Here is a 13,598-nt window from a genome sequence, read left to right on the forward strand (position 1 = left end):
TCCATGTTTATGCAACTTTCTGTGACATAAATATGTGTTGTAGATGATATTACTAGAAGGTGCAAAAGCCACAACTGAGACTGTAGATGCACTGAGGACCGGGGCAGCTGCAATGAAAGCAATGCAGAAAGCAACGTGAGTACCACTTTGTTTCAATGTACTTCAATAATTTGTTAAATTTAGATGTTTGAAGTCTGTCCCGATCTTGATTGTTAGTCGTTTGAACTATGTACTGGCAGAGTATAACGACACATGAGACACCTGTGTGTTTCCATTAAAATCTATTGTTTAGTGCAGAAGGAGTTTAGATGACGAGGTTGGGTTGATGATGGAACTTTAAATATTCTCCTTTTGCAGGAACATTGATGATGTGGACAAAACAATGGATGAGATCAATGAACAAACTGAGAACATGAAACAGATCCAAGAAGCACTATCAAATCCAATTGGTGCTGCAGCCGATTTTGATGAGGTTTGTATTCACTTTCAATTTGTCTTCTCATTTGTACCTGCTGCAATTTTATGAAGTTCATCCACTAAACACATCATTGTAACGCTTCACAGGATGAACTGGAAGCGGAACTTGAAGAGCTAGAAAGTGCCGAGTTGGAAGAACAACTTCTTCAACCTGCAACAACAGCTCCTGCTGCTCCAATTCCAGTCCCTGCAGGTCGACAAACTGCTCGACCCGCTCCTCAGAAACGAACTGCTGAAGAAGATGAGCTGGCAGCTCTACAGGCTGAGATGGCACTTTGATGCGACATCCAACAATATTCCAAAGCAGGTCCTTCAGTTCTTTTCCTTTGTTAGCAATGAATATCCTACATACTTGTTTAAATTTCCATCTAGAGCTAAATCTGCCAAGGCTAAGAGATTTCTATGGTTGCTTGTAGGTGGCGTTGCAGGACGAGAATTCGAAGGAGAGGCGATATGAAGAATTGGCTATGAGGTTGTTCCGAAGAATTGAACATTTTTTGCTATGTTCTCAACAAAGCCTGATGAAAGGTCTGTTTGTGATAATATCAGACAATAATGCAAATTTGAATTAGGTCTTGTATACTCTGTAAATGAATATGATAACATTATTGTGGTTAGTAATGACCTAATATGGAGCTAATGTGTAAGTGTCTCAATTACACGAATGCTGTGTGTTCAATTTGAGTTGGTTATTTGAAAATCCATGCTCAATTTTAGCGTTTTAAAAGATAAGGGCATTGGGTTTGGTTCCTAAATTTTAAGATTTGTCCAATATTATCTCCAACTCTAAACTTTGTTTGTTGGCATTGTCTATGGCCTTCCACAATTACAAATATGGGTATCTGGTGCTATATAAATATTTTAGGATACAATTTACATTTTCTTAATAAATTTGAAGTTAAAAATTTAAAAACTTATTAAATACTTTCTTCTAAACATTTCTCGAATTTTAAAAACTAAAACTTCTTTTTACAATCACTTGTTTTTAATTCTTGAAAACTAAGTCTACAAACCGTTCTATCTCTAAGTTATATATTTTTACAAATGTTACAAAAATCAAACCTCTTTTTAATTTAAAATGTAGTTTTAAAAAAATTGTTCTTGAGTTTAGATATTTGAATTCAACTCTTTCAACCATTGAGAGTACAACCAAACACTAAACTATGATCCAACAAAGCTTTAGTTTTTGGTTTTTTAAAAATTAATAAACCATGTATTTTGTGAACTTATTTTTGTTTTAAAAACCACGCCCAATTATTCAAATATAAGTACGAAATAAGAAAAACATGTGTAAGAAAATCCATAAAAACTGAACACATTCCAAAAATAAAAGGGTTCTATACCTAAACCACTTTTTTACCATGGATTTCACAGAAAATCTGTATACTCTGCTGCGTAGCTCGAAACGCAGGAACTGATTCCAATACATTTACTGTTCCCATGCTGATAGCGACTAAGAGAAGAAAACAAATCAGAAATTCAGGAGCCATGAAGGTATGAAGGTTTCACATAAGACGTCTTTTATAGTGTCGTGGGAAGGGAACTAAATACTGATTTAAGAATTGACAATTTTCTTATTTACCACATAACTAATGAACATGCCAACAACTGTACAAATCATGGATGTTTGCTTCAGAATATTATTGAGATATAAACCATGGGGTTGAATCGGCTGTAAAGCTTCTCTCCATTTAATCAATGACGGAACTCAGAGGGGTTGGCGACAACTCCAAATAATCAAAATCCTCCGTCATCCCAACCTGCATTTACACAACCGTAACCCCAAGGTTCTTAATTAATACCCTTTTCAATCTCTATGTTTTCGGTCTAATTTACATTTAACTTTTGAATTTGGTTTCAATTTAAGTTTCAAAATATTATAATCTGAGATGTGAGCTTTATTTCAATTTGATTTCTAAATTTCAAGATTTACAATTTGTATATGCATTTCTAGTGAAGGGAGTGGTTTACCTCTTTGTACAGGTTCTCTAGTTGTTCTTTGGCTTGTGGAAAGTTGTTTGAACACCATTGTCGCAAAGTGAATATGTTGTCTGTGCAATAAAGAGAGTTTCCAAAGAAATTAAAAATGGGAACCCGAGAAAAAAGAAATGAAAAGAAAAGAAAAGAAACATCGAAAACTAGTTGGCAGTTTATGTGCAGCGGAATGCATACCTGTCCATCGGTTGGCTGCAGCATGAGCATCATCAATTGCATTTTCTGTCAAATTCACACAACCATTAAATCATCATTAAGCAGCCGATACCCATTTCGATCGCGAGAATCTAAAATAGCTAACGAAACTCAACTCATTGCTTCAAAGGCTGCTGGGTCATTATCTGCATATTGTAACATCTCATCCTGGGAGTGACTAGATTATCAGAGTAAGCGCGAAAACTGAAAGGATCGTCGTGATCGAACTGTTCTTTAAAAAATAAAATAAATGAAATCCAGAATACAAACAAAACCTTTAGCTCTTTGTGCTTCAGGTCAATGGCTTTTAATTCAGCTAAGGCTTCCTCTCGTTCTTCCTGGCATGAAAGAAAGCATTCGTGACCAAAGGGAAAATATGTTTCATAATTACCTTTCGTTTAAAATATAATTACTCACAGATTCCTCTCTCCCTTTCTTTAATTGATTACACTGCTCAGTAAGTTGTTCCAGTCTATTCTTACTGTTTTGGAGATCAGATTCAAGTTTACGACACACATTACGTAGCTGGTAAGAATAGAGTTATGAGATCTTTTGAAAGTAAAAATTAATGTGAAAATTCAAATGAGTTCAAATCATGATGCGAATAATTTCTTTCACCTGATTACCAGCACAGCTTGGTAGACTCCAAAAATACACCTGAAGTTTACAACCAAACATAATATATAGCAAATTGAAAATCACATTCAACGCACGAGAGACAATAATGTCCAAAGACTAAAACCCATATGCAAAGAATAAGTCATGGTGCAAACAGGAGAAACACAAGAATAGAAACTGGAAGTCTCATCTCAAAACTTTTACTCACCGAAGTTCCAATCTTCTCTTTGGAAACCAAATCATCATCCACTAAACTTTGCACAACATCTTTCACTGACTGAGAAATCACACCTTTCCTAGGACCCAATTTTTCAAGCTCTTTAAGCTGAAACGAGAAAATCAGAAAAAAGAGAAACTTCTTATAGTATCTAATAATGTTAAAGGGATCCGCTATGGTCTAAAAACACGAAGTCCGTCAAATCAAACAGGAATAGAAAATGAAATTGCAGAACTTCCTAAACTCACAAGGAAAAAGTCTTGAGACTCATAAAAGATCTGAAGCATCTTCTCACGCTTCTCATCCAGGGAAAGGCCTCTTTTCTTAGACTGTTTCTCAAATAAAATTTCAACAAGTGCATAAATGTTAGACCACAAACCCAATATCTGGAATCAATACATTATAAAAATCATCAAGCAGAGAGCAATAAGATCCCTATCTAATCTAGTCCGTAGTCTCAACTGAGTGAACCGTATTAAAACCAATAAATCCCTAAATTTTGTTAGATGAAGAATTACTCTCCATAATGAAGGATGCATCCTAATTACACGTTCAATCAAATCAAATATCCTAAACTATGAATCGTCAAGAATTCAAATCTATCTAATACTAATCTTCCACATAAAGTTCGAAATTATCGAAAAATCAACTTGTGAAACACATAAAAAAGAAAAAAAAAAGTATGGAATACGATTCTAACAAATGAAGTGGGTGAAATGAAAGAAGAAGAATTTAGCAAATTAGGGTTTGAGAAGAAAGATTACCATGGATTGGATTGTTTAAGCTTAAGAGTATTGGAGAAGCCTCCGGAGAAATGCGGGAAGAGTGAAGACGTTTTGCAAGGCGGGAAAGTATTTATTGAGCTCAAATTTATTGTAAACAAACAAAATTGTGAAAAACAAATGAGTAAATAATATGTCACTAATTATTTTTATTTAAATTTTAACTTTATTTGTTTAATTAATTTTTAGTATGATAACTTAGAGTAGAAAATTTGAAGGTTTAAAGTTAAATAAAGCTAACACAATGTGGTTCGTTATTGAGTTATTTTTTAGACTTTAAGATCTTGTTTTGTTTGATCAACGGAAGAATTTCTCTTTTATAGAATGAACTTTTAATTTATTATATGTTGAGCCAAATTTAGATATGAAAATTTTACTTGACCTTTGAGTAACACTACTAGTAAATTTGCTTTGTGTTGTTTTTTACCATAGGTAGTTTTTCCGACTTGGGTTGTTCGTTGTGGGTCTGACCATGGAATGGATTCTTATGCGTTTTTTTGTTGTTATTATAAATAGTGTGTGATTACGTGTTGTAATAATTAAGCTCTCTATATAAAGAGCTTTTAGGATGAAGCTTTCATGAAGAGAAGCAAAGAGAAATCTAGGCTTGTGATTTTTTTAGGGTTATGTGTGATCATCTTCTTCGAGAGCTCTTTTTGATGTTCTATCTCTTTATATATTGATATTTATTTCGTTGTTGCTAATAAAGAATTCTACCTCTAATTTGTACAATGACGGTAGACTTCGATCAAACCACTATAAAGATATGTGACAATCTTTTTATTCTCCTCCTTACTATTTTAATTCGTTTGAGTTCTCTAATTTGGATATTGCATTTGGTCTTTGATTTGTTTCACGGTATGAAAGAGAGAAATGATGGTCCGTTTGGATTGAATTAACAACAAAATATTTTTCAATAATATATTTTCTTTTAAACACTTTTTTTGAAAATGAGTTTAAAATTTAAACACTTAATGTTTGATTAGACTTTCTTTTATAAGTGTTTATATGTGAATTTGGTTTTTAAAAATTTCTCCAAAATAGATTATTTTATAAATGAGTTTTTAAAAATGCATTATTTTAATTTGTCAAACACTACTATTATTTTCAAAATAGTTTTTTGACAAAATTAAACACTTTATAATCCCAACCAAACACACCCGAAGTCTATAAAAGAGAAATTGACATATTAGTGTGAGCTACACACTCTAATGCTTAAGTCAGATAGTGAAAAAATGTGAAAGCTATGTTATAAGGATTCAATTTACCTCATATGGAGTTATAATGATTTATTTTATAAAAGTGATTGACTTAATTTATTCCGATAGAGTTTCAGAGTTACTTTAGGATAGTCATATACAACTTACTAGATCGAGAGGGACATGCTTTGTTTTGTGTTTGGCTAGAATCAACCTTAACCATGGTCCTGACTACGACCAAACATCTCCCTTAGACCGACTTTGGTCTTAAAAAGATGGTTTTGGGTTGGCACATGCGTCAAACATATCCCATTAGCTATTTTTGCTAAACTTAGTCTTATCAAAGCAAATGCAAAGTACATTAATTTAGGCTTCAACAAGAACTAACTATCTCTCTTAACCCTATTTTGGGTCTATGGTGCTTTTCATTACCCTAAATATTTTTATTTTCTCTAACTTGTTGTTTTTATCATTGTTTAATGTTGATTAGACTCTTCCATTTAAAATCACCTAAGATAATTGTTTAGTTGGTCTTTGAATTGAAATTTGAGTCTAATAGGTACTCAAAAGTTTAAGGACAAACATTCAATTTAATAGACTCGTAAATTGAAAACCATGATGGATTGATCTAATAGACTAATTAGAAAAATATAAGAATGAACCGCCTAGTTAAAATTTTCTTTTCTATTTTTATTTAATTTATAAAAAATTATTTGATTCAAATTTTATATTTGAAAAAAGTAATGAAAAACATAGATATTTTATATTTTATGCAATTATCCTAAAATTTATCTATCTAATTCAAATTTGGATGATTATGTTTTGTTGAAAAACAAAATCCATAATTAAAAATGTGATTTAGTTAGCTAATGGTTTAAAAAAATAGAAAATCTTCATTGAAACCCTAATTTAAGTTCTAACATTTCACTGTAGATAACTCGAAAATATTATTTTAAACAAAAATTAAAATATAACTAAAGACTTGAATATAACGTTGTAGTTTCTTACAATTAAATATTCTCAAACACACATTACAATTACACCAAAGTAAACAATAAACACTCATGAACAAAGACTTTTGAAGTCTATGAAATTAATTATATCCCATAATAGCAAATAGTTATTGACTTTATAATCCATATAATAAAGTTATAAACTCAAGAAAAGTACAAAACATATATAAACACAAGGGAAATTACATTATTTCAGTAGCCTTTGGTTAATCCATTAATAATAGATTGTAGACCAAAAAAACAAATCGAAAATTAAAGACGGGTTTGATTGGTGTCAGTTTGAAAAAAATATAAATCGATAACATTTTTAAAAAGTTTCAAAGACTTAAATCGAACTAAACCAACGACCAATTTGTACAACTTTATAGTCGATTCAGTAGCGATTTAATCAAAAAATCGACTCCAATAATTGATCGAGGTTGACTCTAAAATAATAAAATAAAATAATAGTAACAATTATGGTGGGATTAATTTCAAAAGAAATTAAAGCATAATAGTAAAAAATGAAATAATTGTGGTGTAATGCTTAATTATGGTCAATGTAATTAGGCAGCCAGTCCACAAATGTCAACATGATTAAACTAATAATAATGTAATGCCGTTGTTAATTAGTCGGTAATGAAGAGCCAAAATTATTTGAATTTTACTTTTTTTCTTTCCTTTTTAATTTACTTTATAGTTTATGGTATATATTTGTTTAATTAAAGTACTTTGTGACAAAAGTTTATTTATAATTATTATTATATAGTTTCTTCATGTGGGTCTACAGTTTCTCACAATAGTCAATTTAATTTATTTTTTTTTCTGATGGGTTTGTAGGGAAATTAAGTAAATACAAAAGAATACTATATTATATTTTTCTCATTTATTTTTTTTAAAAATTGAATAATTAGATATTTCCATGGAATATTTTAATTGCAAAACACACAAAAAGAAAATTCTTCTTCATTTATGTCCATATCAATTCAGCACATATTAATTTACTTTGAATTATCACAACCAAATTTAATTTATTTAAACAAAGAAAATAACTTTCAAAGTTAACATATTATTTCAAAAGAGTATAGGAACGACTTTCACTCTTGACTTTTTATGTAAAAGGATTTAAGCTTTTTTAATTGTGCTAGAATTTTCTTCTACACGCGTTTTGTTGTTCTTGGCGTAGGCGAACGAGCTTTAGGTGGTTGCACTCTTACCTAAGGATAACAAACTATCTCAAGTAAAAAATAGTTGATATTTTATTTCATTTACCAAAATCTTATCATTTAAGAGTTACTTAGGATGTGTAATTCATATCATGTTTTTTAATCTAAAACCACTACTTGATTTGTGAATAAAGAAACAATGGTGAGAGTAAATCTAAATCATACTCTAAAAGAATAGGTTGCAGGTTGCTGGTTGCTGGTTGCTGGTTTCTCTTCTTCTACCCGTGAATGTAGTTATTAACATGACCCACGGTTAATAAACCAGACATAAATTTTTTGTATTAATTCTGGATCGTTTACATATTCCTGCTTATCTTTGATTGCCGAATGTATTGCTTTTGAGTGGAGCTTTCCTTCTGGAATGTCAACAACAATTTGTTTCAAATTACTAAAGAGGACACAAGACTTTAATGGTCATACACATGTTAATATATTGATATGGAGAAAAGAAAGAGACCTTTTTTTTTGTGTAGTTCAAAAAGGAAAACATACACATGACCCATTTTAAGGCTAATGGTGAGAGAATGGGTAAAGCAAACACAAGGTTTGTGAAGCACTGACAAGTCAGAAACAAACATAAAAAAGTCTTTAGATGACTTCATATGATGATATGAATCATTAAATTGAAAACAAACACATAAAATGTCCTTTTCCCCCTTTGACCAAGTCCTCAACAATAATTCTAATTCATTAATCATCATAATCCCATGTAATTACTTACATCAAATCCATCCATAACATCATCTTCATATGGGTATTGATTATTGTTCTCATAAACCCCATGGAAATAACTTTGTAGGATATCTGCTGCCTCGTCGGAGCTCGGACCGGAAAATTCGAGGTGGTTTTGCTCGATGGGTAGTGAAATTGAAGATGAGGAAGTGGATAGTTCTGGTATTATTGGATTATTGTTATTGTTCAACATCGGAATTTGATCAAAAGGAGGATGGCTTGAAAACATGTTGAAGTTGGTGTTGATGTTGTGTTCATGATCATCATGGAGTTTTAAGGAATTTGCAGTACTTGTCGCGGAATATCGCGGCGGGTCAGTGACAACCACGATGGGATTTGGTGGTTTAGAAAATGAACTATTGAACTTCTTCTTTAACTTTGTATTCCAGTGGTTTTTCACGTCGTTGTCCGTTCTTCCAGGTAATTGTGATGCAATTACCGCCCACCTAAATCAAAACAAATCACTACGTTTCATATCACATATATCTCAAAACGTACCAACATCTTTTTTCATCCATTAGTTTCTTTCCTTCGTTACATCTCTACTTCTTACCATTTCCTTTCATTATCAAAATCAAATTTTCAAACAAGTAATTTTCCATCAAGTTGGTTTATAAAATAATTACAAAGAAATAATGAAAAATACATATACAATTTTATCTGTAAACGGAGAAGAAAACTTGCCTACTTCCAATGGTGGAATAGAGAGAACAAATAACATTATCTTCCTCTTGAGTGAAACCTCCATGTTTAATATCTGGTCTGAGATAATTCAGCCACCTTAGCCGGCAGCTTTTCCCGCATCGATTAAGCCCTAGAGAAGAAAACTCGTACATCATCAATGAACCCAAAAGCTTAAAACACACCAAAATGGTTACAAAACGAACCTGCTTTATGAGGGAGAGCGATCCAATTGCCACCGGTGCCATGTTTATGAATAAAGGCAGTGAGTGTGGCGTCTTCTTGAGGTGACCATGGCCCTCTCTTAACACTGGCTTTGTCACAACAAGGAGCTCTTCCCATGGGGATTGAAGAAAGAGAAAGAGAGAAAAATATCAGAGAGAGGGGGCTGCCATGGATGGAAGCTTTTTGTTAAATGGGACAAAATTCAAAACTTTTTGAGTGTGTTTCTTTTGGGGTTAGTTGTGGGACTTGTGAACTACTACTGTATAAGTTGTATATAAATACAATTTTTGGTAAAAGGGTCTCTTTTCTATATTTAAAAAAGGAATTAAATGTTATTTTACTAGTCATGTTTGACGAATTGACTTGGGTTTGAGATCGATTTATGTTAACTTTAATCTAATTCAAAGTTTGCCTCACCAATTTTACAAGTCGGTGTTAGCCTCGTCATTAATTTGAATGATGTTCATTATTGATATTTGCAAATTTATTAAGTGATGTCATAATTCTCTCTTTCACTCGTCAAAAATACTTAAAAGTACAACATTTATTTTTGTGCATCCTACTAAATTGTTCGATAATATCTTATCATGTGACAAATTCTCTGGTTTTTTCTTTTTTTTAAAAAAAAAATATTTTGATATTTCCTTTACGTAAATGGTGAGAAGAATTACACAAAGTTGAATGCATACTGTATTACACCCCTTCACTTTCCTTCTCTTCAATGTTTATTATGATTAAACTCAATCTACTTCTATTAACGACCAACTCTGTCGATAATCATTGCAACGACATGCTCCAATCTTCAACTCCAACAACAAATATAAGTGGCTTTATATTTTAGTAAAAACAAGCTAAGTTAGAAGAAAAGGAAGGTAAAGAGTTAAGCTTGACATTGAGTTTAGCTAGGACTAAAAGACTAAATTACCACTTGATCAACTAACAATATATATAACGAGCATAATATTGGGGCCTTGAGTTCCCTTGGCCTATTTAATTAAATTATCAAAAGTGCTTTAAATGGTTCATAACTTTCAAGGTTCCATCTCCAAACTAAATTGTTAATAAAATCAGCATAGTAATCCTTCTATCATATAAGAAATATGAGATCCATTATTGAATTCTCATAACTCCATTTTTTGATCGACGAATTCAACAACAAAAACGAAATACACTTAAAAAATTAATAGGATATTTTTTTGAAGTTTAAAGCTACAATCAACACCAGACCCACAAGGTTTGAAGGATTCAAAACAACCGCTTTTAAGATACTTGGACGAATATGAATGTTTTAAAAATACATGGACTAAAATAAACAAAAAGTTAAAACGTACAAAGACGTACAAAATAACCAACATAAACTATAGTAAAGAAATGTACCGAAACCAAAGTAATATTGAACGGAGAAAAGTATATATATATATATATAGACACACAAAAGAATCACCCATGAGGGATTAGTGAAAGTGAGGTAGGATATACACATGGGGTGGTGAAAGGCATGGAGATGGCATGCATTGCTTAACGTTTTTACCAATTCAACACATAATACCAAATGCCCTTTTGCTTATATTCTTACTCTTTTCTTTTTACCCATTATCCCATTTTACCCCGTTTTTTCACTTTTTCTTTTTCTTTTTTACCTACTTTATTTATTTACTTTTTTAGGAATCTTTTAAAAAATATAACAAAATGGTAAAATATTTATAATTTGGAAAATGAAAAAACGCACACAAACATACAATATGGAAAATACCAAAAATACGCGATTAATGGGCATCAATGTTTAATATATTTAGAAAACATGCGCGTGGGAAACAATTTTTTAGATTTAGCAATTATTTGCTAGATGATAATTTAGATTTGGCTACCTAAATCTGACAAACTTTCATTTAGATTTAGTACCCGATCATTTAAATTTGGTATCCAAATCTCAACGAAATTTAAGATTATTTGTCACATCGTTTAGGTTTAGATTTGATCACTTAAATTTGGATAGTCAAATCTCAATGGTTTTTTTTCAAAATATTTTGGTACACAATCGTTTATATTTGAAAAACTATTGTTTAGATGTTGTTATTTTTTGTATACGATCGTTTACATTTGCCAATCAAATATCTGATTTTTTTTTCACAATATTTTATAGTTGACACATGATCTTAAATAACCAAATAACACTTTGAAAAGAAAATTAATGATAGAAGAAGAGAAAAAGACGATGGAAAGAAAAAAAATTAAAAAATATATATAGAAAGAAAGAGCAAACGAAAATATTTTTAAAAAAATGCAAAAGAAGAGAAAATGACGATTAAAAGAAAAGAATGGAGAAGAAAAGAAAAGCACGATGGAAAAAAGAGAAAAACACAATGAAAAGAAAAAAATTGTGAAACATAAAAAAAATTCACGTTAGAGAGAAAAAGAAAGACAATGATAAGGAATGATAAACATTAAACTTTTTAAGAAAATTATTTTCATGCATTTTTTCATTTTGTTACATGAGTCGAAAATATTTTGTCGTTCGTTAGATTTATGAAAATTTCTTTTTTTTAACAAATTTAAAACGAAAAAGACAGTTATTATAAATAACAATATATAATAAAAGTTTATAGTCTATAGTTATAGTCATTAATATATATTTACCAACGTGTATTAATAATATTTTGTTATATTTGTATTTTTTATAAATAACAGGGTTGATATTTAGTTTATTTATACATTTAACTATTTCTAAATTAAAGAAATGAAATAAAGATAAATAAAGTTAAAAATAAATGTGATTAAGAGTATGGCATCAATGTGAGAAATATTTAAAAAGTTGATTCAAAATCCACAGCCCCCTCTCCACCAATTTCCCATTTCATCTAATTTCCCTAATCCAAAGCCAAATATTTTCTCATAACAAGATTTTAAAAGTTTATTCTTAGAGAATTAGTTGTGGGCTATCTACATTCAATGAAAGCCCATTTAAATCTATTTTGGGCTCAAGATTATTCAAAAAGCTAAATCTGATGGAGTTGATGCAATCAAAACATACTTTGGAATCGTCAAGAACATCAACGACGAAAATACAATTTCTTTAAACGTTTAAATTTTGTCAAATTTTTTCAGCTTGTTTAAGATGCTGGGCTATATGTCGTGATGAGGTTTGACCTTTACATTTGTGTTGAATGGAACTACATAGGCTTTTCAATATGGTTGCACAACTAACCAGAATCTCATTTCAAACTGACAATCAAGTAAAATTCAAACTTTCACGACAAAAATAGTGAAAATGTGTAAACAAACTAACCGATTTGCATCACAAGGAGGGCAAACAGTTATATCTTAAATTAAGAATGACTATGGATAATGTGCTTAGGACTTATATTTTAGTTTTTTTTTTTCTTGGTATAGATGACTCATTTATAAGCGTATTTATTGTTAATGACATATCTCACAAATGTATGAAATCTATTAGTATGTTTATATTAATTAGATTGTACTACTGCATTTTATAACGTATCATATTAGAGATAGTCGTGCCTAATGTAATCCTAACGTGATGATAATCTCTATCGAGATTAAAAAAAAAAAACTTTGCAACAAACTGTGAGAATAATTGAAAAACAAAAAAACAAAAAACTATATGTCAGGCTAAATAGTAATGTAAAAGTGCACTTTTACGTAAACAAGAAGTTAGATTTCATACGTTCGTGAAAAACAAATCATTAATCATAATATGACATAGGTGTGGAAAGAAAGAAAAAAGTTATTTTTCCTTAACCAAAATATGAAACATAAAAATAACTTAAAAGACTAAGTTACTAAAAAAATACATATATATATATATATATATATATATATATATATATATATCTCGTTTCGATCTTAACACTTCAGGTTAAAAAAACTATTGAAATTTCAAATTTTCAAAATTACCCTTAAAACTTACCATTCATGTATATATGAAATTATGAATTGACTTGACTCTATCTTTCTTTCCCTAATTTGTTTGGGAGAGCTAAAGAAACTGAAGTTGAAAACTCTTTTTTACCATACTCGTTTGGTAATGGAGAAATATATGGTAGAGAAAAGAGTTTAGGTTAAATTGAGGGTAACTCACTGCTTCCCAATCACCCTACAATCTCTCTTCAATCTTAAAATTGGTCACTATCTTGACTTTGCTCCTCACCATTCACACTTCTCACAATAAATGGACCCCCAAACAATACGAAAAATAGACCTTAACTACCATCAACATCCGACTATTTCAATACATAATG

General features: G+C 30.6%; 3 protein-coding genes across 4 annotated transcripts; 1 reads left to right on the forward strand and 2 right to left on the reverse strand.

Moving 5' to 3' along the window:
* LOC116406203 (vacuolar protein sorting-associated protein 32 homolog 2-like) lies at positions 1-1,238 on the forward strand. Of its 2 annotated transcripts, none has more exons than XM_031889895.1 (4): positions 1-135; positions 358-472; positions 565-784; positions 894-1,238. In XM_031889895.1, the coding sequence occupies exons 1-3, from the start codon at positions 44-46 to the stop codon at positions 754-756; spliced, it is 399 nt and encodes a 132-aa protein (XP_031745755.1). In that variant the 5' UTR covers positions 1-43; the 3' UTR covers positions 757-784; positions 894-1,238. The 2 variants fall into 2 exon arrangements, with proteins under 2 accessions (XP_031745755.1, XP_031745756.1); XM_031889896.1 differs by having other exon boundaries at positions 565-780.
* Positions 1,239-1,795: 557 nt separating this feature from the next.
* LOC101204189 (meiotic nuclear division protein 1 homolog) lies at positions 1,796-4,381 on the reverse strand. Its single transcript, XM_004135639.3, has 10 exons — positions 4,267-4,381; positions 3,751-3,831; positions 3,494-3,610; positions 3,286-3,324; positions 3,085-3,192; positions 2,943-3,005; positions 2,784-2,835; positions 2,650-2,694; positions 2,449-2,528; positions 1,796-2,237 (listed from the first exon to the last, which is right to left on the reverse strand). The coding sequence occupies exons 1-10, from the start codon at positions 4,267-4,269 to the stop codon at positions 2,169-2,171; spliced, it is 657 nt and encodes a 218-aa protein (XP_004135687.1). The 5' UTR covers positions 4,270-4,381; the 3' UTR covers positions 1,796-2,168.
* Positions 4,382-8,230: 3,849 nt separating this feature from the next.
* On the reverse strand, positions 8,231-9,601 carry LOC116406191 (transcription factor RAX2-like). Its single transcript, XM_031889882.1, has 3 exons — positions 9,321-9,601; positions 9,118-9,247; positions 8,231-8,879 (listed from the first exon to the last, which is right to left on the reverse strand). Exons 1-3 carry the CDS (start codon positions 9,454-9,456, stop codon positions 8,399-8,401), a joined length of 747 nt encoding a protein of 248 aa, XP_031745742.1. The 5' UTR covers positions 9,457-9,601; the 3' UTR covers positions 8,231-8,398.
* Between the last annotated feature and the right edge of the window lie 3,997 nt (positions 9,602-13,598).

Source organism: Cucumis sativus, unplaced genomic scaffold (genome assembly GCF_000004075.3).
Source record: "Cucumis sativus cultivar 9930 unplaced genomic scaffold, Cucumber_9930_V3 scaffold72, whole genome shotgun sequence".
NCBI classification, from domain to species: domain Eukaryota; kingdom Viridiplantae; phylum Streptophyta; class Magnoliopsida; order Cucurbitales; family Cucurbitaceae; genus Cucumis; species Cucumis sativus.